Source organism: Leguminivora glycinivorella, chromosome 1 (genome assembly GCF_023078275.1).
Source record: "Leguminivora glycinivorella isolate SPB_JAAS2020 chromosome 1, LegGlyc_1.1, whole genome shotgun sequence".
Classification (NCBI taxonomy): domain Eukaryota; kingdom Metazoa; phylum Arthropoda; class Insecta; order Lepidoptera; family Tortricidae; genus Leguminivora; species Leguminivora glycinivorella.
Window position 1 is genome coordinate 18211964 of NC_062971.1, and position 26844 is coordinate 18238807.

At 37.9% G+C, this 26844-nt stretch overlaps 2 protein-coding genes across 2 annotated transcripts in view; one reads left to right on the forward strand and one right to left on the reverse strand.

The window, feature by feature from the left end:
- Positions 1-238: 238 nt before the first annotated feature.
- LOC125224897 (probable ATP-dependent RNA helicase DDX28) lies at positions 239-5887 on the forward strand. Its single transcript, XM_048128406.1, has 6 exons — positions 239-851; positions 1020-1291; positions 2410-2582; positions 2715-2991; positions 3456-3626; positions 5364-5887. Exons 1-6 carry the CDS (start codon positions 344-346, stop codon positions 5451-5453), a joined length of 1491 nt encoding a protein of 496 aa, XP_047984363.1. The 5' UTR covers positions 239-343; the 3' UTR covers positions 5454-5887.
- Positions 5888-7802: 1915 nt separating this feature from the next.
- LOC125230595 (gamma-aminobutyric acid type B receptor subunit 2) overlaps positions 7803-26844 on the reverse strand; it is a 201259-nt gene continuing 182217 nt past the window's right edge. The window contains exons 9-20 of the mRNA XM_048135803.1: positions 23950-24015; positions 17836-18012; positions 14730-14996; positions 14449-14509; positions 13947-14175; positions 13453-13588; positions 13189-13277; positions 12903-13092; positions 12128-12449; positions 11834-11946; positions 10585-10701; positions 7803-10448 (exon numbers count right to left, since the gene is read on the reverse strand). Of these exons, the coding sequence (XP_047991760.1) occupies positions 9549-10448; positions 10585-10701; positions 11834-11946; positions 12128-12449; positions 12903-13092; positions 13189-13277; positions 13453-13588; positions 13947-14175; positions 14449-14509; positions 14730-14996; positions 17836-18012; positions 23950-24015 (2667 nt within the window). The 3' untranslated portion in view covers positions 7803-9548. The remainder of the gene's footprint in view (positions 10449-10584; positions 10702-11833; positions 11947-12127; positions 12450-12902; positions 13093-13188; positions 13278-13452; positions 13589-13946; positions 14176-14448; positions 14510-14729; positions 14997-17835; positions 18013-23949; positions 24016-26844) is intronic.

A 26844-nucleotide genomic window follows, 5' to 3' on the forward strand; every position in this document is an offset into this window, starting at 1 on the left:
TAATAATACTAATTTAAATAAAAATATTACCCCCATCAAGATATAGCTCAATCGATTCTACTCTCGATTCTGAACGTTTGTTTGGTTTTCAGGTTTTTAGTGTTAAGTGAAACACGGTGTATAGCCTCATCTGCACCATTTTCTGGATGCGCCCCTGTAAAATAATGTGGGGCTCAAAATGTTGGTATCCAACCACAAATTGTAAAAAAATCTCACTCGGACCCTCGCACATGACATAAATGACATTGACGTATGTCATAACAAGAGATTTGGAGGTTATAAAAATGATGCAAATTATTTTCAAAGAAACGAAATAATTGATTGAAACTTGTGCTATTTAAAAATGTCTAAACTGCGAAACATATTCCAGACTTCATACTGTCGCTACTACAGTCAAAAGGCAAACAAGAAACTGCCGATAATATCATGTAAACGGCCAGAATACAACCACTATGAGGGACAATCTTACAGCAAATTCGATGGTGTGAAATTGGCTTCCGCTGGTTGGTTGCATGAAAAATCTAAAGGCGATTATTTTACAATATACGGAGATGCAAACAAGAAAGAAGAGAAAGTTGTATTTAAGAAGAGTTTTAGTGATATAGGCGTCAGGCAAGAGCTGATTGAAGTTTTGGGTGCTCAAGGATACGAGCTGCCGACAGCTATCCAAGCGAAAGCCATACCGTTCATTCTGGAAGGATATAACACTGCCGTAACAGCGGAAACTGGTTGCGGCAAAACTTTGGCCTATCTTTTACCTATTTTCCAGCATGTTCTAGAGTGGAAGAAATGTGTTAAAAATGAATTCAATAGTCCGTTTGCTGTAATTATTACGCCAAGCAGAGAACTAGGTAGGGATATGACACAATTATTTATATTGACTTTAGTAGTGTAAGCTCAAATATCATTAGACTCCAAACAGTTAGTATAGTTTCTATGTGATAATGGAATAAAGTGACTAAAACATAATAAATGTTCCATAGTCACTTTATCCCTAACAAATAGTAATTTTTTTACAGCAACACAAATTGGTGAAGTTGCCCAAAACATAGCCCAGAACCTAAACCTGAATGTCACCACTCTGGTGGGTGGACGAACCAAGCAGAAGATGTTAAACCCACCTATAGAATACTGCGATGTGCTAGTGACCACACTGGGAGCGTACAGCAAACTGGTCACTACTGCCATCTACAAGATTCACAATGTGCACCACATGGTGTTAGACGAGGCTGATACACTGCTCGATGACAGCTTTAGTGGAAAATTGTCACACTTGTTAAAGAAATATCAGGTAATTTTGACGGACTAGCAATATGTATACATACATATTTCACATTTATTATGGATAAAGATGCTGAATAGTCTCTAATAACACTATTTAGCATCCTGAGGCTCAAAACCCTACCAATAGTAACCACTATAGTACTTATTAAGGTTTGCACTTGATCAGAGATTTAAAAAAAATTCAGTTGGCTTTGCCATACTATTCAGTGACTATAAAGTACTTAAAATAAAACCTAAACCTCGTAAACCTCGTTATTTAAAATCCTTTCGGTTTAATTCTGATACCTACACTTCTTTCGATTATTTTACCAATATTTACCAAAAAAAACTTACTGGCACATAGATAATGAGAGGTATTAAAATACGAGTGTTGTTTAATAAGAATAGGTATTGTGTCTTAATGTAACACGTATATTTAATGCCTAATTATGTACTACATTGCATACATAACTTTATCTATTGGCCCCCATCTCTCGACATATTAAAACTTAATTTTTCAATGACACATACCTATCCTTTACCTGATAGGTAAATATTAATACATAATGTGAGAAGGCGCTAAAATGGCAACAAAATAATGCGTCGTAAACAAATGCCTAACATACATACACAATCGGCGACAAAAAGAGAAAGATCAGCTAGTATTTACTATAGGCTACTTGACCCTTTTTAGGGTTCCGTAGTCAACTAGGAACCCTTATAGTTTCGCCATGACAGCTTTAGTGGAAAATTGTCACACTTGTTAAAGAAATATCAGGTAATTTTGACGGACTAGCAATATGTATACATACATATTTCACATTTATTATGGATAAAGATGCTGAATAGTCTCTAATAACACTATTTAGCATCCTGAGGCTCAAAACCCTACCAATAGTAACCACTATAGTACTTATTAAGGTTTGCACTTGATCAGAGATTTAAAAAAAATTCAGTTGGCTTTGCCATACTATTCAGTGACTATAAAGTACTTAAAATAAGAAAAAAATCTAGCTGTGTCACCCCAAAAAGAGCCTGCTGCTCAGGCGATCGGCCGGTTGGCCATGGGGTAATTATGCGCCTGGTTATTCAACGCTGTAACTTTGCTGGACGATGCATTACGATTTTACCTTATTTATATTTCAGATTCAATTTAAAGTACAGCATCAGATACCTCCAGTGGGCTGCCAGCTGACCCTAGTCAGTGCAACACTACCACATGAATTGCCTGATTCGGTCAGTGCATTTGTGGATCCCCAATCTTTGAAGACGGTCACCACCTCTAAGATCCATAGAATATTGCCTCATGTTCCTCATAAGTAAGTGTTTGAGAGCTTTTCTCAGTCTGAACTAACATTATGATACATAAAATGATACACTTATTAAATTAAGTAAAAATAGAATGCTCATGTGCTGAAAGTTACTGATTAAATAAATTATTATTTTTACAGATTTCTGCGCCTCGGCAAGGCTCAAAAGCCAGTGGAACTTCTAAAACTAGTTAAAGCTGACCTAAACCTCAAGCGACCCGTTATGATCTTCTCAAACCAGACTCCTACATGTGACTTTGTCTCCATGTTTCTGAACGAGAACGGGATAGAATGCATCAACATCAACGGCAAAATGGCTGTTCAGCTGAAGGCGGGAAAGTTTGAGATGTTCAAAACGGGACAGGTCGATGTGCTCAGCTGTACTAATATTGCGTCACGCGGATTGGATACTAATAGAGTAAGTGAGCCTGATCGTATTTTATCAGCAACACACGCACACAAAACAGTTAGTTCACAGAATGCGCTTAGTTTTATTTGTAAAGAGTATCTTTGAAAATGCTGATTTCTTATTTCATAGGTAAGCAGGATAGGTCTTGTAGAATAATTTGTATTTTTTTTCCATACACATATAAACACGAAATTTATAGTACATTTCGATACAAGTGCGAAAAAGAGGAAGTTCGAAACGAGTGGCGATAAATTAAAACACGACCGAAGGGAGTGTTTTAAATCGACACGAGTTGCGAATTTCCTTTTCGCACGTGGATCAAACGACGTTTTTCAGTACAGATGGACCTCCGAAGTTTCGACCTGGCATATAATGAACCACTTCTCGCACTAGTGCGTAAAAAAAACACTATCTGTACTGAAAAAAAGGTTTACTTGCTATAAAAACTTGTAAAAAAATATTATAATGTGCAGGTCCAGCACATAATCAACTACGACTTCCCGCTGTACACGGCGGACTACATACACCGCTGCGGGCGCACGGGCCGGCTGGGCTCGTCCGCCGGCGCTGTCACCAACTTCGTGGCCTGGCCGCGCGAGGTGAGCCTCGTGCAGAAGATCGAGGCCTCCGTGCGTCGGGACAAGGTGAGTCCATTACAGTAACCTACTTCACCAGTCCTTGACCAGTCAACTATGAGGCTATTGAGGCCACTATGTAAAACTATATGATATTTATGGTACAAATATGTAGGTTATCATACACGGAAGAAAAAACGACCAAGCCCACTGGCGACCAAAACATATTAATGCTAGGGCCAGAGAAATGCCGTTGATTATCGCGATAATGCAAGCGTGGCCTAAGTATTGGGTTGGTAAGAAAGTAATGAGCGAATCATAACCAATATTGTAATTTTTATTTAATTTATTATTTTAATCATTTATCAAAAATATAACGGCCTTCGTTATCTACTACTTGTCTCCATCGTTCTGGTAAAGAATGAATAGCATCGGCGAAGAAGTTCTTAGGTTTAGATTCAAAAAGTCGTAGATGGGCTTGATCATCGAACTTTTTTTCATTCAAGGCATTGCTTAGCGATCTGAACAATGCGTAATCCGTTGGTGCCAAGTCTGGAGAGCACGGTGGATGAGGTATCACTTTCCAACCTAGCTCCAATAGCTTTAGCCGAGTCACTTTTGCAATGTGTGGGCGAGCATTGTCGTGTAAGAAAAAAACTTTAGCATGCTGTGGACGATTCTGACAGATTTTTTGGTTTAAATTTTCAAGCTGATTACAGTATACTGATGCGGTAACAGTCATTCCACTTGGTAGGAGTTCCCAGTGAATAATACCATGAATATCCTACCAAACGGACAGCATAACTTTTTTCGGGTGAGGCTCTGTTTTTGGTGCCTCTATTCCTTTTTCGTTTGGAGCTAGCTACTGACGTTTGCGTGTGTGATTTATATATAAGACCCATTTTTCATCTCCAGTGATAAGATGGTCCAACCAGTTGAATGTGCGGCGAAAAGACAGAAGTTGTATGCAGATATCGGCACGGCGGTTTATTTGATCTCTATCAAGTTCGTGCGGTATCCAAACACTGTATTGTAGTTTTTTCCCAACTCGTGTAAATGTGTTTCTATGGTGACATGAGAGCAGCCTAACTCGGTAGCAAGAGTACGACTCGTTAGCCTCGGATCTCCTTCAATTAAGGTTTTTAATTTGGCTACATCAATCTTCACCGGTCGACCAGACTTAGGTTGATCTGATAATGAAAAGTCGCCACTACGAAACCGCTGGAACCATCGTTTCGCCGTGGCCTCAGACACAACTTCAGGAGCAACACGCTGACATATATTACGCACTGCTTCGGCGGCTGAATGGCCAGACTGAAATTCATATAGTAAGCAATGCCTTACATGCACTTTTAATTCGTCCATTTTCTTCCTTATATTAGCTCGGCGAGAGCTAGTGAATGACTGACGAGAAACTGTGCGACTCGCCCTTTATATACTTTCGACCATAGAAGATTCTAGAACTCTCTCAAAAATTTTATGTGGAATTCAATCGATCGCTCATTACTTTCTTACCAACCCAATATTTTCTTCCCTTATCGCGATAACTAATGGTATTTCTTCTTAGTGTGGCCCTAGCATAATACGTTAGCGGCGTTTCTTTCGTGTATGATATCTACTTCAATTTATACGTAAATAGTAGTGTGACTACTTGATAACAAGAAATCAAAAAATATTGAATAAAATAATTTGATATAGTCTTAGTTCAATATCAGATGGTAATTCGATAATGTGTGCAACAAACTCACGCGTTTAACGCCGAATTTATTGTAAATTCGCGTTCTAATATTGAGCATTATTTTTAAGGAGCTGCCTCACGTGAACGCGAACATCAGGAGAATCATTGAGGACAGGATAGCCAAGAGTGCTGATGCTGCTTTGAGAAGTTTGGCGTAAGGATACTTACCTACATTTTAAATGTACCTAATAGATTTTTTTTCGTACTACGATAGCCATTTAGCGTACTACAAGAAGCAAGCTTCATATATTTCCCGGCTCAGATTTAGAGTTTATTTTATTCATTATTCATACCTACCTACTTGTTATGTTTTGTAACTACATGACGCGTCGAATGATAGTCCCTATGACAGTTCCTTCTAGTTATTGAAAAATCGCTTGTGTGGCTTCGGTAATTAAAAATATATATTCTATGTATTTACATACCTACTTAATTTATGTTGAAGCCTGGCAAAAACGAGTAGAAATTAAAAATGTGTCGTGTCTTCTCGTTTTCTTACACATACCTTTCATTGGGATCATTATTGGCCGCAGGTACGTAATAATCTAGGAGACTGTAATCTGAACTTCTAATAAACCTCGTTATTTAAAATCCTTTCGGTTTAATTCTGATACCTACACTTCCTTCGATTATTTTACCAATATTTACCAAAAAAAACTTACTGGCACATAGATAATGAGAGGTATTAAAATACGAGTGTTGTTTAATAAGAATAGGTATTGTGTCTTAATGTAACACGTATATTTAATGCCTAATTATGTACTACATTGCATACATAACTTTATCTATTGGCCCCCATCTCTCGACATATTAAAACTTAATTTTTCAATGACACATACCTATCCTTTACCTGATAGGTAAATATTAATACATAATGTGAGAAGGCGCTAAAATGGCAACAAAATAATGCGTCGTAAACAAATGCCTAACATACATACACAATCGGCGACAAAAAGAGAAAGATCAGCTAGTATTTACTATAGGCTACTTGACCCTTTTTAGGGTTCCGTAGTCAACTAGGAACCCTTATAGTTTCGCCATGTCTGTCCGTCCGTCCGTCCGTCCGTGCGTCCGTCCGTCCGTCCGCGGATAATCTCGGTAACCGTTAGCACTAGAAAGCTGAAATTTTGTACCAATATGTATATCAATCACGCCAACAAAGTGCAAAAATAATAAATGGAAATAAATGTTTTATTAGGGTACCCCCCCTACATGTAAAGTGGGGGCTGATATTTTTTTTCATTCCAACCCCAACGTGTGATATATTTTTTGATAGGTATTTAAAAATGAATAAGGGTTTACTAAGATCGTTTTTTGATAATATTAATATTTTCGGAAATAATCGCTATTAAAGGAAAAAAAAGTGCGTCCCCCCCCCCTCTAACCTTTGAACCATATGTTTAAAAAAAATGAAAAAAATCACAAAAGTAGAACTTTATAAAGACTTTCTAGGAAAATTGTTTTGAACTTGATAGGTTCAGTAGTTTTTCAGAAAAATACGGAAAACTACGGAACCCTACACTGAGCGTGGCCCGACACGCTCTTGGCCAGTTTTTTAAAGTTTGTCTTATATTTTTAATTACTGTCCAATTACCCGAAAAAAAAATCACTATATTTTATTATGACTTATAAACCGCAAAAAATATTTTAAAAGAATACTTTTACGTAATCAGGAAAAAACAACATCAGCCATGTCATCTATAGATTTAATGCGAATGAAGTCATTCAGTGCGAAAACATCACTTTCTGACACTAAGTACGAGGCATAAAGGTCATTATGTCAGTGATTGATTTGACATGAATTCTATGACGTCACTACAGGCCGACAGCGTTTTCGGTGGCAAAAAAAAAACTCACATTTTAAATTATAAATACGTAATCATCGTACACATTTAATACCCAAAATCATTACATATTGGTTTCTTATGACAAATATTACTGAATAAAATCTATTGTGCCAAATTAGATATGAGTCTAGTAGCCTATTCTCTACCTTAAAGCAATACAATCTTATAAAGATAAGTTTTCCCTTGAACCTGTCTTAAACGGATTAACAAGCCATTTGCAAAATTACCATTTTGACGAGATTCTAAGACCTGAAGGAATAAAACTGGAATAAAACGTTTTATTACAGAACTTAAATATGAGATTTACAATTGTTATCGTTAAAGTTAACTAATCCCCTTAATAATAAACGTTCTCTTAAGTTATTAAGCCGATGAAGTTAATTTGTCCCTTTCTATCTCACCAGTACATCGGAAAGGGACAAACGAACTGTATCGGCTTGATAACTTTAGAGAACGTTTATTAATAAGGGGGCAAGTGTGAAATAAGGGAGCGAATCCGAACACCACGCTGCTCTCAAAAAGTCAGATAATTGATGTAGCTCGAAAAGCGACTTAGTTAAAATGGAACTGAGGTGGCCATGTCTGCCGCATGCCGAATGATAATATAACGTAATAAATTGTGGGCCAAGATAACTACGGAGTAGAATAAAACCAAGAAAATATATTCAAAACTGTATTACATATCTTACACTGTAGAGCCTATTAAAGACTAAATAGGCATTTAGAGCTTATAGCTACAAGTTGAACACGATGCCTAGGACCACGCTTTACATACTGTTAGGGTGAGTAACCTTTCACTATGCAACTAAGGAAATATGTATAACAATCAAAATCTAAAAGATTACTTTGCTAATCCGCGAAGAGATAACGCGCTAGTCGTATTTTTTACACGTGTGGACACATCAACTTAAGAAGAGGTAAAACAATAGATAATATCATTAAAAATCGTCCTATTTTAGATCATCTTAAGTAGCAGGGTTAAATAAGTTCACGCTTTGTCAGTACAGTGTCATACAGGGTGACCGCGCATTTTCTAAATAACACTTATTACATTTATATTATTTCACATAATTATCAGTTAATAATACTGTTGGTAATTAGGCCCTGAAATACAAATAGCCGTTATACAGTCATAACTCATACTCACAAGTCAATCTTGGTTGCTATAAAATACTAAAACTATCATGGACACCTATTAGTCAGATGTATTGGAGATGTTACTTTTACGCAATCTAATTCTGAAGTGATTAATATCATCGTAGTTTCTTGCGTCCATGGGTTAGGGTGACTGTTTATCAGCAGCGGCTGGTCCATGCAAGCGATTCCCACCGGCTTGCCTAAAATTGATTACTAGTAAAGTAGGTACCTAATGTTAAGGTAGGTTTCTTTTTGCTCATTGTTGCCTAGCAGAAATTTTCACCAGCCGCCAGTGCTGTTTATCATCAAGCAGGTGTTTTTGACTTGGTTAAAAAAAATGCTCGATTTGAAGTGAAAAAGCTCATTCTATAAAATAAGTGACCCACTGTAGCCCACTGTACCCTACTCTTTTTCACTCATTTACAATGTAGGTACTTTTGGAAGTATCTTCTATGCTGTTTTAATTATTATGTTCTCACCCTAATGTTTCTTATAGTACAATTATATTGCTTATCATTTCATTTTTAAGTAATTACAAAATATTTTTACTTAATATGTATTCTACTTAGGTACATCAATTTAAAATCATTTTTACAGTAAGGTAGTATTAAAAATCTAGATTAATTACATTAGTAACACAGTTTGTCAAAATACATATTTGGTAAAACTAGATAGGTACTAAAGACTAGATAAGTATCTACTGAGTGATAGTATAGAGTTCTTCTCATGGAAGATAGTATGTAAATTATTTATATGACAATTGATAGTTATTTAAAAACTATTTTAAATAATATCGTTTAGAAAACTATAGGCATTTATTTCAATAATTAAGTACACGTCAATACTGTTTATAGTGCGCATTCTGTAATTCCTGATTTCTAAAAGGAATTTTATAGAAAAGGATAATCTGATCTAATACTGATATATAGGCCTATAATATCTACAGGAATGAAAAGTAACTACTTACTTAAACACAATCCTAATCTACTATTTGGTGTCAATATTCCTTTGTCAATTATATCCACAATTTATAACATATTATTAGATTAATATCTATCAGATAGTGAAATGAAATGTTATTTTGAGCAGGTCAAAAATAGTTATGTTTTAAACTTTAGTCATGTTTTACACAACAAGTAATATTATACAGGCAATGCCTTGATATATTTGTTACTGAAAAATATCTTTATATATTATAAGTATATTTGCTCGCCATGCTTGATATAGTAAATCTTGATATTATTTTGGCACAAGTTTGGCACAATTGATCTAATTCCTTGACGAGGGACCTGGTCTGGCGTCCTCCGTCGACTTCCACCTGCTCTCTAGTACAGCTTTGCCTTTAGGCTCTTGATTGGTCACGTTCTGATGGCTGTATCTTCTTTGATCGTCAAAGATCTTTCCAGTTATGCTAAACACACTATCAGCGCTGGTCTTTCTCCCACTTAAGGCAGTTAAACTAGAGGCAGCAGGTGAGATTCTATGGGGAAATCTAGGCGACCCTTTAATTTTTTCACAAGAGTTCTCGTGAGACATCGGTCTTTTGTGAATTGTTGGTAATACAAAGTTGACTTTCGTCTCCGGTTCTGCGATGTATTTTTGAGGAGGTCTTTCATATTTAGAACAGGAGGGCTCGTCGTCTGTTATACGAATGATTGGACCACTTTTGGCGTAAGATTCCCGCCTTAGCTTTAACTCTGGGTAGGAAGGTACGTTTAAAGTGTTGCAGGACAAGACCATTGAATGTTTTCTATTTCCTGGCACTAATCCAGCAATCATGCCTACATGCATCTTTAGAGCGGCGGCTATGCTCTGTCCCGTAGGGTCGGCGATAGACATTGTTGAAGCTTTTCTGCTGGTCGGTCTACTTCCGCCTCCGAAAAAGCTTCTTATTCTGCTAAGCAGACCGTGATGCTCTTCTCGTTTGTTTAAACAAAGGCTGTATAGGTCAATCGCTGGTTGTGATTTGCGATAGTTTAGTTTAGGTTGTGAGCTGAAGCTGACGGAATTTCTCCCCCGGCAGTGCTCGGCGGAGGGCCAGCTGGCGCGAGGGATGACCGGCGGCAAGACGGACAGTAGCAACATGGGCAAGCCGCCAGTGATGCTCGGTGTTCTCCTGTCTGGATCTGAACGGCAACGGCCTTCCTCTTCTACAGTGTTTAATTCGGTCTGAAACAATCAAACAAATCAACATCGGTGGTAGAGCCAACGGGTGTACACGTACTGTACATGGTATATACAACGGGTATATTAGGCACACGTTGCAAACGAAATCTTAAATTGCTGTCTTCCGTAATAGACTTACCCGTTTGTGAAGTGCAATGGAAGCGTTGGAGCTGGTGGCGGACTCGAGAGGCTCCGCCAGCAGCCGCTCCAGGCGGCCGATCTCTTTGTCCAGCGCGGCCACTTCGCGCTTGTACACCTTTAACCCAATCAAGTTCTTCTATTATTGAATGCTTTCAATTTAATTTCAATTTTCATTTAGCCGCACCCGAGACGTTGTTACTTAGAACTTAGAAGTAGTGTTGTGAATTTAAGCTTTGAGGCGTAAACTACAAAACTCGAGTCGCGACTTCTGAGTCTTAAAGCCTCGAACCTTTAAGCCTCGACCATATAAGCCTCAACCTTATAAGTTTGCGTTGCTGCTTACGAGCACATAATCCTAGAGTCTTTAGTCCTCAAGCTTTAAAGACTCCTAAGCTTTGAAGGTTTAAGTCTATAAGGTTTGTAGCATTTAAGTCTTAAGAGCTTTTAATAAACTAGATCCTAAGGTCAACAGAAGTAAAAAAAACAGGTCAAGTGCGAGTCAGACTCGCCCACTGAGAACTCCGTACTTTTTAGTATCCTGAGATACATGAGATACAGCGTGGTGACTTGTTCGGGCGGACGGATATCTGAGTCTTAGTAATAGACTTACGTTTTTACCCATTGTGTACGGAACCCTAAAATCTACCAAACCGACACGTCAAATTAAGGGTTAAAAATAAATAATATCTGCCTATAAAGCTCGTTGTTTGAGCTCTTAAAGCTTGACACAGGCCTTCGAGGTTTAGGGGGCTTGAGCTCTCTATGAAGCCCGAGTCTTAAAGACTCACTCTTAAGAGCTCATAAAAAGCTTGAGTCGTTAAGGTTCTGAACCGTTTCTGAGCTAAAACCTTTAACGCTTGAGTCTTTAAAGCTTGAACCTTTAGGGTTTGCAAGTCTTTAAGGTTTAAAAGTCTTCAAGACTAGTCTTATAACAACACTACTTAGAAGCGTATTATTATCAGAAAAGATCAAAAATATATCACCTTATTATCTATTTGAGAAACTACATAACCTACACCTACGTATACATACATAATAGAATTTTTCAATACTGTAACGAATTTGAATCATAGGTCTTGTTTTGTAAAAAAATAACTAGTTACTCCAAGCTACTGTTTTATTCGTCTTTCGGTGGTTAAGCACCTACGAATATACGGTATACTAACAAATATTGTTTCAGTCCTCGTTAACTGAAACGTTAGACAAATACGTTCAATATTGTGACAGAAATCTGGCGAATACTTTACCTTGTTCTGAATTTCAATACGAAAGTGCAGCTCTTGCGTTTCGTCGGTGACAAAGCGACGCGTCTTACATTCCAACCTTAGCCCCAAGCTCTGGATTACAGGGTCGTCCTCAGCTGGAAAATGGATTTGTTTTTATATTTAAAAAAAGTTATTACAGACTTCAAAATATTTACATAAATTACTAATGACTAGGAAATAACTTACATATTCAGCTCTTTTCGGGTCAAGGTTCTTAGAATTGGTAATTTTTGAAAACGTGATTGTTCTCGGCATTTAATGACAAAAACAACTTACTTTTACTACTCCTTATTGCCACAATCTTCGGCAAGAACAGCAGGCACAAAGTCGACGTCGTTGTTATAAGAATGAGGCTCGTAATTGTTATGTAGGCCAACGTTGCTCTCTCAGAAATGATCGTCCCAATGACGACCACACTCGTGCTGGTGATGACGACGGAGTATACGCTGATGCCGATGTACTTGGAGTCGTTGAGGGCAGATATCTTAACATTCCTAGTTTCCCAGGCCATGTACACGCCCACTAATAGAAGTAGCCCTTTGTATGCGTAGAGTGCGCATAACCAGCCAGTCGTGTTTTGAGACTTGCACACTTCTATCTGAAATGTAACAAATGACGATCGAGCAACTCTTGTTCTAAAACATAACTACTTTCTAACTACCTACCTCTAATCAGAGTTTTTAGTCTTAAGTAGGGGCTCTATAAGGCTTCGTAGCGCCTAATGTATCACTGCGATCATTCCTGGGTGGCTAGCCGAATGGCACAATCGCTCACGAAACGCTCACGAAACGAAGCGCTAGTAGATAGCTTGCGTATTGGCGCGACAGAGCCAGCGGCGTATCGCTTTCGTTTGGCGTCGGAGAAATGCCATTCGGCTACGGGGCCTGTATGCGTAGCCGAATGCCTAAACGCTTCACGATACGCTCACGATTTGTTCACGATTCGCTCACGATTCGTGAGCGTTTCGTGAAGCGTTTGTGCATTCGGCTACGCACACTGATTTATTGTGATCAAAGTATTAAGTAGCTAGTACGGTCTTGAGAGGAATTACCTGTGGCTGGTAGACGACGCTGCGGTCGTTGGCGCTGATCTCCTGCGTGAGGTTCTTGAGCTGGCGCTGCATGGGGTCCAGCGCGGCCCACAGCGTGACCAGCAGGCCATCGAGCACGAGTAGAGCACACACTAGCGATATCAGTGGAGTGTCTTGCAAGAGCTTCGTCTTGCACACGCCGCTTCGGTTGCTGTAATATCACAAAACATTTTAAAAGAGCATTAAACGCAATTAAGTCAATTAAAACTATTATGTAACTGTAAAGCGTGGGTAAAACATATCTGACCTGACAAATATTCTGTGGACTCTGTAGGTTTTTGCAAACATGGAGCCGAAAGCGAGGGAAAATCCTGCTGATAAGATGTATACTCTACCCTGAAAATAATAATTTAGTCATTCTCTGTACAGTTGAGTCCAATTTACACTATACACTTATACAAAAAAAAAGTTGAACAGGCTTTTATGCTCATTTTAGAGTCGTGTTCAGATGGTTCTATTCACAAGTTCATGTGGTTTATTCCGACGTTTTAGCAGCGTAATGTAAACTTACAATGCACATAGCGGAGAAGGACACGTATGGCGGCAGGTTGGAGTTGTCGACGCCGAGCAGGGCGACCGCCGTGTACACCAACACGCAGCCGATTAGCGTCATGTTGTTTAAGCGAGGCGATGAAAGCTTTATCGATCTGGAAAATTTTAAGGTGCATTATTATATTAATATATTTTTCCAAATACAAACTAATTTTAAAAACGCGCCATTATAAGAAGAATTTACTGGTGCAAGGAGATTGTTTTTCCAATTTTTAAGAGTTCAATTCAAACATAAGCATTTGTAGATATTTGAAAATTGTTAGAAAGAATATTACCTATACAGCACACGTTATCTCATTGGGTGGACGATATTTGAACAATTTGGGTCACATCTGGATAAAATTAGCTCAGAATCGGGACAAGTGGCTTACTGGAATACAGGCCTACCCTCAGCAGTGGCCGATATAGAGTTGATAATGAGATTATTAGCAATGTGAGTTAGGTTTGACCAACCTCCGCTTGCTGTAGTGTAGATTGAAGAGCAGAAACGCCGTGGCTAGCGCGACGCCGGCGGCGGCGAGCGCGGCGACGGCGAGGCGCGCAGGCGCCCAGACGGAGTCGACGCGCAGCACGAGCACGCGGCGCGCGGCCGGCACGCCGCCGCCCCACGCCGCGCGCGCGCACCCCACGCACGCCAGCGCACGCCCTTGCGTGTACAGCGCCACGGTCTTTGGACGACCTCCTGTAAGTTTCATTCTATTTTATCGAACTCTGGGCCGGATACGTCGTTAAAAAAGGGTTCCGTTAAAAATATTGCTTTTGGTTCCTGGTCTGGATATATTTTAAAGGCTGTCTGGACCGAAAAAAATGTACTTGTTTTTTATTCCTCGTCGACCCTTTAAGGATATACTTACCTACTTGTACATAATGATCGGATCTTACCATTTTCAGACTTTCAATATATAGTTGTACCTAATAGAAAAATATTTATGTGTAGGTCTGTAGGTCTACTAACCCTGAATTTGGTAAAATGCAGAAGTGCCGATTCTATCTGCTCCATTAAATGAAACTGGTCCCTGAAATAACACCACGAAACACAGTTATCGAAAAATAAAGTGCACATTGGAGGTACATTTCACCAATCAATGCATTTAGTATAGGAATGAAAGTATAACGTTCATTCTTGACCTTATAAATGTATTTAATTATACGTACTCCTTATTCAATACCAAGAAATCTGTACTCAAAAAGCGAGACAATCGAGAATTAATTTACGGTTTAGCTAAGAAAACTTACCGAGACTCCGAGAAAACTAAGATTCGCCAATTGATTGAGGAACTCCTCAGCCATATCCTTCCTGTTGTAGTCAAAGTGGCTCAAGCCCAGCCTGGCGCCTCCCTTGAGCAGGGTCCCGTTGTAGTGCGTCATGTCGAGGCTGCGCCAGAGTTGCTCCGCCTTGGAGAGCGCCAGCGCGATGGCCCACACGGCGTCGTAGGTCTGTGGCGCGTACGGAGACACGGCCACCCCTGCGGCAGCCATCTCTCGGTGGAACATCTCGTTGGTCTGTTTAAAAAAAAAAAACGCTAAGCACGACCGGGTAATTGCAATTGATTCATGAAAAAATGGGGGGTAAGCTTTATTAGTGTTAGGATAAGTAATCTGAGTAATATTTATACTACAGGGCGATTTTGGAGTCGTGACTCGTGACCAGGATCAGCCCTAATATACACTAGATAAAACTTGAATCGCACTTTTGACTTGTTTTGAACTTTTTTTGTAAAGATGAATGACCGTTTTAAATCACCCAGCATCGTCCATGTGATTGTCATTAATTGTACCTACATGTACAGTCGTACACTATGTAATGGCCTTTTATCGCGCTTTAATAGGACATTCTCCAAATAGGTTTCTTCGATTTTTGTACGATTTAGATAACCTTCCAATTACCTTTGCTTTGCACGACCTTGATTCCAAAAATGTACGGTTATCAAAGACGCCTCAGTCAGTGTTTCCTGAGACTAATGATGAACAAGTTAGACTTCACAGGAAAGTCTCCCAAAAATGTAGAGAAACATTGCATTTTTTACAAAAGAGACATGCTTGTTTAGATTCTATTCAAGTTTGTTTGGGTTGAATGCCTAACTAACTGAATATTGTAACGAACAGGTCATAAAAGCGCAAAACCACAGATGACATAACTGAATAGGTGCATAATTAATAATTATTATTATTTTTTTTTTTTTTAGTTTATTTAGAACACAAACAGTCATAATAAACATCATACATATATGTAGTACATAATGTACCAGAAACTAAAGTAATACAAATAGACCTGGAGGTTCATAACATACATATGAGGTTAACCTAAACAGTAGTTAATAACAACATAGTAGTATAAATACGTAGTTCAGAAATAAGCGCAACACATAAATATGTATTACGATTCCGTTTTGTTATTTATGTTTGTTGCCGTTATTTGTTTAGGTACATATTTCATGTCGAAGTCACCTTGGTCATTAATTTTGCGTGAAATCACGCACAAAAGTTCAGCAGCATAAATATTAAATAGCGGATCAGTGGGACAGATGGCAGTTGTCGACACGGCGGGATTGATCAACCGCGGATTAGGCCTGAATAAAACATGAACGGGGTGGGATTGTTCTGTAGTTGCGTTATTTACCCGCTATCGCTATTGTGTTAGACCGTGGACGCGTAGAGCAAAGATGTAGGGCTGTCAACTGGGTCACACGCAGATTTAAACTTCCATTCCTGATTGCTAACCCGCGTTAAGTCACTATGACGACGGCTACGTCAGATCGTCGCGGATTTACGATCCTTTTTCGGATGCGAGAGGAAATTCTGCGATTGTAATATTTTCAGTACTTGAATATAGTATTGTATAGTTTTATAGCAATATTTTAGATGTGAAGAACCGCCAACTTTTTCGAACTAGGTACAAGATATGAATAACCGATATTGCTCTCAAATTAAATTTACTGAATATACAAAGTATTTATAACAAAATGTATAAGTAATAAAAATATGTTTTGAGAATAAGATCTGTACAAATTGTACATGAACAATTCTGTGAATGCGCATCTCGCACAATCGGTGATGACCCTATTGAAATAGAAAGTTAGCTTCTCCAGAGAACGTGGATGTTTTGTTCAGCCTTTTAGCGCAAGGTGGCTTACATGCATTATGTATAAGAAACCGATCGAACGTACATGTACACCTGCATTATACGGAGCGTTAAGAAGAAAGGGGGTGGTATATTCTCCGTACGAGCGTAGTCCCCATTTTCCTCTCATCGCATTGACATTATGGAAAATATTTTTACATAATTGGATGTACTATCAGCTGCAAAAGTGCATGGAGAAATTATGAATGAATCCATTGATAAATTCACCTTGCACTTTTGCAGCTGATAGTACATACGAGTACAATAATATTGCCTTTTTTAGATATGTAGATGTAAAAAATACAAGCAAATCCAGTTCTCAAACGTATTTTTTTTAATGCTCTTATATTTTTTGACATTTAACAATTTGAAAAAATCTATCGCCTCTAGCATAGCTGCGTTTAATGTGCATTAAATATCTAGGGAGGGAAATGAGGACATACGTTTGTATGAAGTCGATTTTGCACGGGTCGTCCTCTTTCGTCTTAAGATTAGGTACGGCTGAGAGTAATTTCAAATGGGGCTTTCATTGGTTGTCTACATGCTCGTGTTGTGTTGTATTGTAAGGTTTGTTATTCACGGAATAAGGAAACATAAATGCGAAAATAGGCCTTGTATTTTAAAATAAGTAAATTTATATTTTTACTTATTATTTAAACATAATAACAACAAAAAAGATCAAAAGAAGAGAGAAAGAGCAAAAAAGATAATATCAAAACAAACAAAAACAAGCATTCAAAGAAGCGACTGCATGTTCAATTGTTCAGTTATCAATATATTATCTCGTCATTAGTTAAGTACCGGCCGTATTTATTTAAGTATTATTAAAATCGATACATTGTTAAAGCGGACAATGATTATAAGAGGTCACACTTTTCATTATTCAACCATAATCATCACAGTATGGACAGTGACAATTCTATCTGCAAGACATCTGCGCACACAGCAGGGCGGCCGGCGCACTCGCCGCCGCTAACTTCGCATCACACTTGCCTATCTATCAGTATCATGTCGGTGTGACGTCCATAACCTGTTACTACCACAGAACATACATATAAAAGTACTCATTGACTTACCAGCGCGGAGTATGACACGGCGCCGCCCACGATGCCCTGGTGCGCGGTGCGCGGGTGCGTCACAGCTACCACCCATGCGTACTCTGCGCCCCACATACCTAGCTTGAACGATCAGTACCATATAAGTATGTTCTCAGTAACTTACCAGCCCGGAGTATGACACAGCGTCGCCCACGATGCCCCGGTGCGCGGTGACAGAGACGAGCCCCTCCAGCGCGGTGGCGAGCTGCGCGCGCGCACACGGCGGCGAGGCGCGCAGGCGCGGCGGCGCTCCCGCCACCACCCATGCGTACTCCGCGCCCCACATACCTAGCTTGAACGCCTGTGAAAGGTTACCATAAATAATTAAATATTTCAAATAGGGCCCATTCACACGTAAACTCAGGTGTTTGATTGGTGTCTTGATTTTTATGTAACTTCAGCAGCCCGTAATGTATCGCATGTGAGTACGCGCGGCGTGTAAATGGACTCTTAAAAATAGTAAGAAAAGATTATTCGATTCAGGTATATACAGAGTGGGGCCTGGCCTGTAACAAAGGCGAATAATTGAACTCTAGGCTATTCTCCTTATACTGATCAACATTTGTTCGGCGACTTTTAAAAATAACTTGTATTTTGATTTTTATCACCCTTGAAAGTTTTTTCTAAGAGGTAATGTATTGCGAATTCTGTTAAGTCTAAAGTGTGACAGACAACGTCAATGACAACAATAATGGCGTACATTGAAGCTAATATTTATTTTGTATGAAAAATTAAAAATTTAAAGACTTCATAATTTTTAAAAGTCACTTAACAAATGTTGATCAGTATAAGGAGAATAGCCTACAGTTCAATTCTTCGCCTTTGTTACAGGCCCCACTCTGTATATGTATACTACTTATGCGTATTTATTTAACAAGCTACGAAATTTAAGAATATCAAATAAAAATATTACTTTGACAGACAAAATTAAATGACTGATTTTATCCATAAAAAGTAAACAGAGTTTTTAACACGGTGTATTAAAAGAAAAGCTGAGCTAAATGAAACAATCAACCAACCTTTGAACTTTGAAATTATTTTTAACTTATAAGAAACAATGGAGCTTTTACGAACGAGAAATATTTCTTAGAGTTCATTACAGGTCTTTGAAAAGCAAAGAACAATAGTCGAGCCATAGTCTCAAACATAATGTCTTGCAGGCAACCATTATTTGACTTAGACTTTGTCTGGGAATAGAAATGTTTTTCAATTTTGTCTAGTTGTATGATGAAATACCTCGAACAAATACGAGTTAGGTAGGTTTTATTTTAGTCAATATTTATTAATACAGGCTGTTTTTTAACCACCTGCAATAATACACCTACTATGGGACTAACTCCGGAATCGCGAGATAGTGTTTTATGTTTACCTACTAGTAGATACTTTTTTAAGTAGGTAGTACAGTCAGCTGACACAAATTTATGCAAGGTGGTCTACTTTTCTCTGTAGCTGACTATACCTCCTGTGAAAATTATGCTTTCTATTTGTAGAGGTTAACAATGTTCATAACTATGCCAAATTTCAAATCGATAGCATAAGTAGTTCTTGAGACAAATTTAGTAATGTGACAGACGGATAGACGGACAGAGGCGCATCATAAGGGTTCCTTTTGTACCTTTTTGGTACGGAACCCTAAAAAGAGTTTAATTTAAGCGATCTTTAGGAATACAATTCGGTGTTAAAAATCAGTATATAAAATAGATGGTAATTCAAAATTTAGCAGAATTCGCCTAAAAAGCACAAAGCATTGTAAATAAATAGCTTTTATATTGAGCAGAGTTCTCAACGCCAACTGTAATGAGAAAACAGTTCGCCAAGATGCGATGTAACGCAGCTGTGCTAGATAAATTAAATTGCAGTTGTCGGCTGCACTTAATTACGTCTATAATGCACATACTTTACTAAAATACGGCAAATACTAGCCATATTTTAGTAAAGTATGTGTGACTTTTCACACATAAAGGGTTAAAGGGTAGTATGTTTCAAGTGTAATGATATCCTTTTCGCGCCGACATACCTACATATACATACATAAACTCATACCTGTATTCCCAAAGGCAGAGCACATGAAACTCAAGTCTCAGTGCCACTTTTGGCAATTAAGGGGTTGAAAGAAAACGAAATAGTGACAGGTTGCCAGCCCATTGCCCACACCACAATCGAACCCATATCGAACAGTCGACTTCTAGGACACCCACGGCAGGAAAGGGGGTGGTGAAATTCTTAACCCTCACACGGGGACTCTCCGACATTAAAACAGAAGTTATGATAAAATTATCCTCACTCATAGATCAAGCAAACGTATCTACTTAGCGTTTGACACGCTCAGTAAAATCCACCTAGTTGTCTGTCTTTATTCGCAGCTTGCAGCTTTCGGGCGTCAATTTTTGTAAGTTGAAGTCAACAAGAACATAAAAAATGCCTCGTTACGTGATATTTAATTGCATCAACACAAAAATTATGAACACTCAAGGGCCTGAGACATATTTAACATTACAGTCAAGTAACAACTTCAGTACAAAATCTGACACGCTCGGCCCCTATACAAATAGATGAACTTGTTTCTTCTATTTAAATCTAGTTCTGTATCCTCACTGCTCATAAATTATAAGGGACATTTAAGCGTGGAACGCCACTTATTACAGGTCATTCCATTAAATGAATGCGGCACGAAAATTAACCACATTTTTGCGGTTTACTTAAAATTTTTACTTTTAATTGTCTTGATTAAAATGTTTTCATGCTAGGTCTGTTTATTCAATTACACAGGCGAAAGCTCTTCAACAAAATTTACAGTTAGTATTTTATTTGTGTTGCTGTGGTGAAAATTTTTGTTTTTCACTCGGTGGCAATATTTGTATAACTTTCGTCCCTTGAAACTGGCACAGCGCTCAAGATTCCACAGAACCTTGGAATCTTTCGCTAGCTTGGGTATGAATATTGGCACGTGCGGTTAAACAACAACCTTGCCCCTTTGTGAAACAAATAACTATTTTGGTATCAACAGCCCTATAAGTAATATTCTAATAATACATTTATAAACACGAGGCGGCCCGGCACTTCAGTAATTTGTTAATTAATATTAGTGCCAATTCGAGAAAATAAATGAAGTGCCGTGTACGAGTTGGATATTTCTCATTCAATAAAGATCTAGTTGTTTACAAATATATAACCTTAACCTTAATAAACCTTATTCAATTAATAGAAAGGCCTTTTGCAAAATGTCGTTTGATATTTTCCAGTAGCTTTTCGGTAAAGGAAAACATCAGGTGAAAACCGGATTAATCCCAATAAAGCCCAGTTACCCTTTGGATTGTAGGTCAGACAGCAGTCGCTTTCCTAAAAACTAGTGGCTACGCGAAATCTTGGGATTAGTTTTAAAGCGGACCTAGGCTCCCAAGAGCCGTGGAAAAAAACAGGCTTAAGCAAAGATGGATAAGCATCCTCCTTATCTTATTAAGGTTATAATAGTACATTGTGCAACAAGGGGAGGAAGTTGAATATTACTAACGTTACGTAACGTAACGTTCGAGTTAGTAATATTCATACTCCCCGTATGTAACTACACACAATGTTTTTCATCACACTCGCAATGTAAAAAATATGTGAATAGATGTAAAAAAGTTAAGTACGGTACAAGAAACTTCATTATTCCCTTGGGAGAACGATTTTTCTATAACTCACGCTTTGCCTGCGTGCAATAACACATTTAAAGTACGGGAGTGGTGAAAAATATCTATAAACTCATCTGCCATAGCTGACCTTAGATTCATTTATAGTTAAAACCTCTGATACCATTACATAGCTGTAGGTATTGTCGCTTGAACTTGGAAAGTTGGAACTATTCTTATTATTATCTTAACTTATTCTAAGCATATTTAAAATTGCAAACGGGACTTAATCGCCTATTACTATGCTTTAAGACACTAATATGTTTTAATCACCAACCTCCGACGTTTAAGTCGACGTTTTATGAGAATAAAGTTCTTAAACCATATAAGTCCCGTTTGCATTTTTTTATACCACGGTCAGCGTAACCTATGGACACCTGCAACTCAAGGGGTGTCACATGCGCGTTGCTGATCTATATAATGTGTAAAAATGTAATGTGTAAAAATCGTGAAAGTTCAAATCAGTTAATTCAACAGGTCTAGTTCCGGTAATGTTATATGAATAGGTACGTAGGAAGGCTTAATACATGAGGCTGCGGGTTGCTTAGAATAACTGAAAATTAATCCACCTGAAAATTAATCTTAAAAGTTGTGTCGGTTACGTCTTTCTAATCAAAATTTCTTGAGAAATAATAATTATATTTAGGACGTAAGTGCCAGCGGCTCGAAAGTTATCACATTTTGTATGCTAACATGGACAACTGATAAGTAGTTAATTCAACAGCTCTAGTTCCGGTAATGTTATATGAATAGGTACGTAGGAAGGCTTATGAGGCTGCGGGTTGCTTAGAATAACTACTTATCAGTTGTCCATGTTAGCATACAAAATGTGATACATATCGGTAAATGCGTAAGACACTTTCGAGCCGATGGCACTTACGTCCTAAATATAATTATTATTTCTCAAGAAATTTTGATTAGAAAGACGTAACCGACACAACTTTTAAGATTAATTTTCAGGTGGATTATAACACTTCAGTAGTATTTTGCCATAAAGGGAATTGTTTTATTGCTCTAAACGTTTGTTTCAATTTAACTGAGCGCGGCTTGGCAACTTTCCACGGTTGTAATAAATTGTTATCTTTTGTTAATGAAATTTGGAGCTGAAATTTATTGCCGTATGATGATATTGCATAATTTAATTGAAAATGAATAGGTAGTGCCTTTATTAACTCGCGACAGTGCCTAGGTACAGGGTGATTAATTGTCTGGATTAGTGACGTTTTAGAAACTCGTAAAGAAACAGAGAAAAGGAGGGCGATTTTTGAATCTCGCATACGGGATTTTGTCACTAAAATAACGGTTGAAAACGGTGACTTGCTTATTATTTTCAGTGACAATTTTCTGAATTCGAACACGTGAGACTCAAATATCGGCCCGTAGGTCTTTGAAACACCTGAAATAGCCAATTCAGATTTAGGAACTGGTTATGGTTTTGATACGACCTTGCCAATCGTCTCACTGTTTGGCGTACTTTTCACGCATGAAACCGTGAGATATTTTCAAATTAGAATCAGTTAGTAGTAGGATTGGTAGATAAATTAATATCTATGTCATGTAGAAATGTTCTGCCTGCAATATGTGGATCATCTGCAGAGCCCGGAAAATCCATAGCAAAACAAAAGACTGTCGCAATCAAACTAGGGTGAGAAACATTTTTTTATCGATATCGAGTAAGTTTTGTCTAAAAAAAATCATACCGATATGTTTAAACTTGTACGTACGTTATTTTATAATTATTCACGCCAAACGCAAAACAAGTAGTAAGTTAAGGGTTTGTTTTATGTGTTATTATTTCATCTAAAATACAACGTAACCTATATTATTATATTACACTCAATACTACGAGCAAATACGTAATATCGTCTCCACACTTGCTAATGAATCGGCAGCTATAAGAACTGCAAAAAAAATCTTCCGAAAAAGAAAATTACAACAAGACCTGAATTTCATTCGCGACAATTACGAAGTAATTGCCTCTTCCATAGAACAGTTACAATGTTCAACTTTGTCTATTACGGAATCATTCCTCATTCTGGACACTGTTCGTTGTTACGTAAACTAGAGTAAATTTTTACCGGTGATACGCAAATTTGAAGCCGTACTGGACCGAAATCCTGATTATGACCATTTACGAGAAATATCCGAAAATCTTACCCGATCTGACCATCATACCAATTACAATGAGTTTTATAAATTTGCTCCCTTGACGTCGAGTTCATTTAGTATACATAAATGGCTTTACAGTGATAAACGAAACAGTCTTCTCCCAGAGAATGTTGAAAAATTAATGATTATATACTCCTATTACTATAACAAACCCAATAAGATGTCAAGTGCTGCTGTGTGTACTGACGTGGATTTCGAGGAAGAAATTTCATCTGTACCTGTATAATTATTTATACATTTTTTTTTTCATTTGGTGGGCCATTTTCTTCTATCGATATCGATAAAAAAATGTTTCTCACCCTAGTTTGATTGCGACAGTCTTTTGTTTTGCTATGGATTTTCCGGGCTCTGATCATCTGTGTAAGGTGTCCCCAAGTACCACTTACCTACGCACTTACCTCGCAAAATATCTTAGGAATCATCTCTTGAGAAAAACTGCCAATTATTATTCGAGTATCCAGCTCCTGCAAATAATAAAAAAATATATACACATATTTATGTCAACTACAAAATAATTAAATTTTGACTTAGTCATACTTGTTATGGAGAATTTTTGGCCAAAAGCTGCACTTTTGGATGGAAGCAAGCCGCTTTGCATGGTGATAGTAGACATCATAGTAAACTATTTTTTCCGAGGATATCGAAATTTCATCCCTTAGGAAACCGAGCGAAGCGAGGTGTTTTATGAAAATGAAAAAAATTCTATCTTTTTATTGTATCGTCCGATTTTGACAAAACGTATCTCAAATGAAAGGTATTGCTTTATATAATTAAAAAAAAATCTAATCAAAAAATATTATAAAAAATGTAAGAATAAAATTAAAAAAGTAAATTTACGTCTCGCACTGAATAACTTCAAAGAATGACAGACAAAATGTACAATGTCGATATATGAGTTTTTTTTAATCAAAGACAGATAAATTCATAGTTGAAAACTAAAGACCGCATCGAAATCGGATTAGCATTTTTTAAGATACAAGTTGCCAAAGTTGGGAAAATTTGCTTTATATGGCCACTTTGAAATTCCTTTGCCAGAATGTCAGAAATAATATATTTTTCTTACACAGAAAAGTACATAGTGACAGTACAACTCAAAATAAAATAAAAAATTCCGAGGATATCATAGTTTCATCCCTTAGGACGACGAGCGTAGCGAGGTCTGTTACGAAAACCGAAAAAAAAAATCTGATTTTTTTGTACGTTGTCCGATTTTGACAAAACATATTTCAATTGAAAGGCATTGCTTTATGTAACTTAAAAAAAAATATTGAACAAAAATGGGAAAAAATGTAAGATTTAAAAAAAAAAAAAACTTAAATTTTCGCATCGCACTGAATAACTGTAAAAAACGGTAGACACAATGTATAATATCGATGTATGAATTTTTAAAATTAAAGACAAATAGATTCATGATTATAAACTAAAAACCGAATCGAAATCGCATCAGTAGTTTTTAAGATACGAGTTGTCAAAGTTGGCTTAGTTTGTTTATATGGTCACTTATATAAATTCCTTAGCTAGAAAGTCAGAAACATTATATTTTTCTTACAGTTAGAAGTATGCATTGGTAATAGACATCATAATAAACAATTTTTTACGAGGATATAAAAATTTCGTCTCTTAGAAAGCCGAGCGTAGCGAGGTCTGTTACGAAAAACAAAAAATAAACAGTTTTTTTTATTGGATCGTCTTTCTAAGGGTTTCTAAGGGATGAAATTTTTATATCCTTGGAAATAATCGTTTAATATGATGTCTATTACCAATGCATACTTATAACTGTAAGAAAAATATAATGTTTCTGACTTTCTAGCTAAGGAATTTATAAGCGACCATATAAACAAACTAAGCCAACTTTGACAACTCGTATCTTAAAAACTACTGATCCGATTTCGATTCGGTTTTTAGTTTATAATCATGAATCTATTTGTCTTTAATTTTAAAAATTCATACATCGATATTATACATCGTGTCTACCGTTTTTTGCAGTTATTCAGTGTGATACGAAAATTAAAGTTTTTTTTTTTTTTAATCTTACATTCTTTCCCAATTTTTTTCAATATTTTTTTTAAGTTACATAAAGCAATACCTTTCAATTGAAATATGTTTTGTCAAAATCGGACGACGTACAAAAAAATCAGATTTTTTTTTCGGTTTTCGTAACAGACCTCGCTACGCTCGTCGTCCTAAGGGATGAAATTATGATATCCTCGGAATTTTTTATTTTATTTTGAGTTGTACTGTCACTATGTACTTTTATGTGTAAGAAAAATATATTATTTAGGTGTCCGTGCCTTCGCTTGAACCACTAATGAGATTAACACCTTCATAACTCGGCCCTAATCGAGTGAATTCCTCGACTAGTAGCGCCATCTGGCGCGCCAGTCAAGTACTAGTGTCGCCCGGTTACCAGCGCTCGGCTGCTTTTTCCTCAGTACGCTTTTGTAACTCGGCCGAGCAACACGTTTACAAAAGCAAGTCTTAAAAAGTTCGAGAAATTTTAAACATCGAAAAGATTATGATTACTTCTAACTTCGTGATATTCCGCTCGGTGCCTATGGCCCAGCGACGAGACGCAGTGACCTCCTGTAGGCACCGTCATAAATACGCGGATACATATGCCTCACTCATGTGAGACTGACATGGCGTCGTCCCGTGAGACGACAGACGTCGTTCCGTGAGACGACAGACGTCGTCCTGTGAGACGACAGACGTCGTCCCATGAGATGACAGACGTCGTCCTGTGAGACGACAGACGTCGTCCCGTGAGACGAAAGATGTCGTCCCGTAAGACGATAGACGTTGTCCTGTGAGACGACAGACGTCGTCCTGTGAGACGACAGATGTCGTCCCGTGAGACAACAGACGTCGTCCCGTGAGACGAAAGACGTCATCCCGTGAGACGACAGGCGTCGTCCCGTGAGACGACAGGCGTCGTCCCGTGAGACGACATGACGTCGTCCAGTGAGATGACATGGCGTAGTCCCGTGAGACGACAGATGTCGTCCCGTTAGACGACATGGCGTCGTGCTGTGACACGACAGGCGTCATCCGATGAGACGACATTGCATTGTCCCGCGAGACGACAGGGTTGTTCCTGTGTGGTGGCATGGAGACGATGAAGAAAAATTGACAGCGATGGGACGCAGTGTAATCCTATGTACCGTCATAAAGAATATAAGGGACAAATGCCACGCTCACGTAAGACGAGACAGAGTGACGTCCCGTGAGACGACATAGGTTCGTCCCTTGAAAAGTCATAGCTACGCCTCGTGAGGTGACAGGACACAAGAGAT

Coding starts and splice junctions, on each gene's coding strand:
- LOC125224897 (XM_048128406.1), top strand. CDS start 344: ATGTCTAAACTGCGAAACATATTCCAGACTTCATACTGTCGCTACTAC. Junction 852..1,019: donor TACGCCAAGCAGAGAACTAG/GTAGGGATATGA, acceptor ATTTTTTTACAG/CAACACAAATTGGTGAAGTT. Junction 3,627..5,363: donor CCTCCGTGCGTCGGGACAAG/GTGAGTCCATTA, acceptor ATTATTTTTAAG/GAGCTGCCTCACGTGAACGC.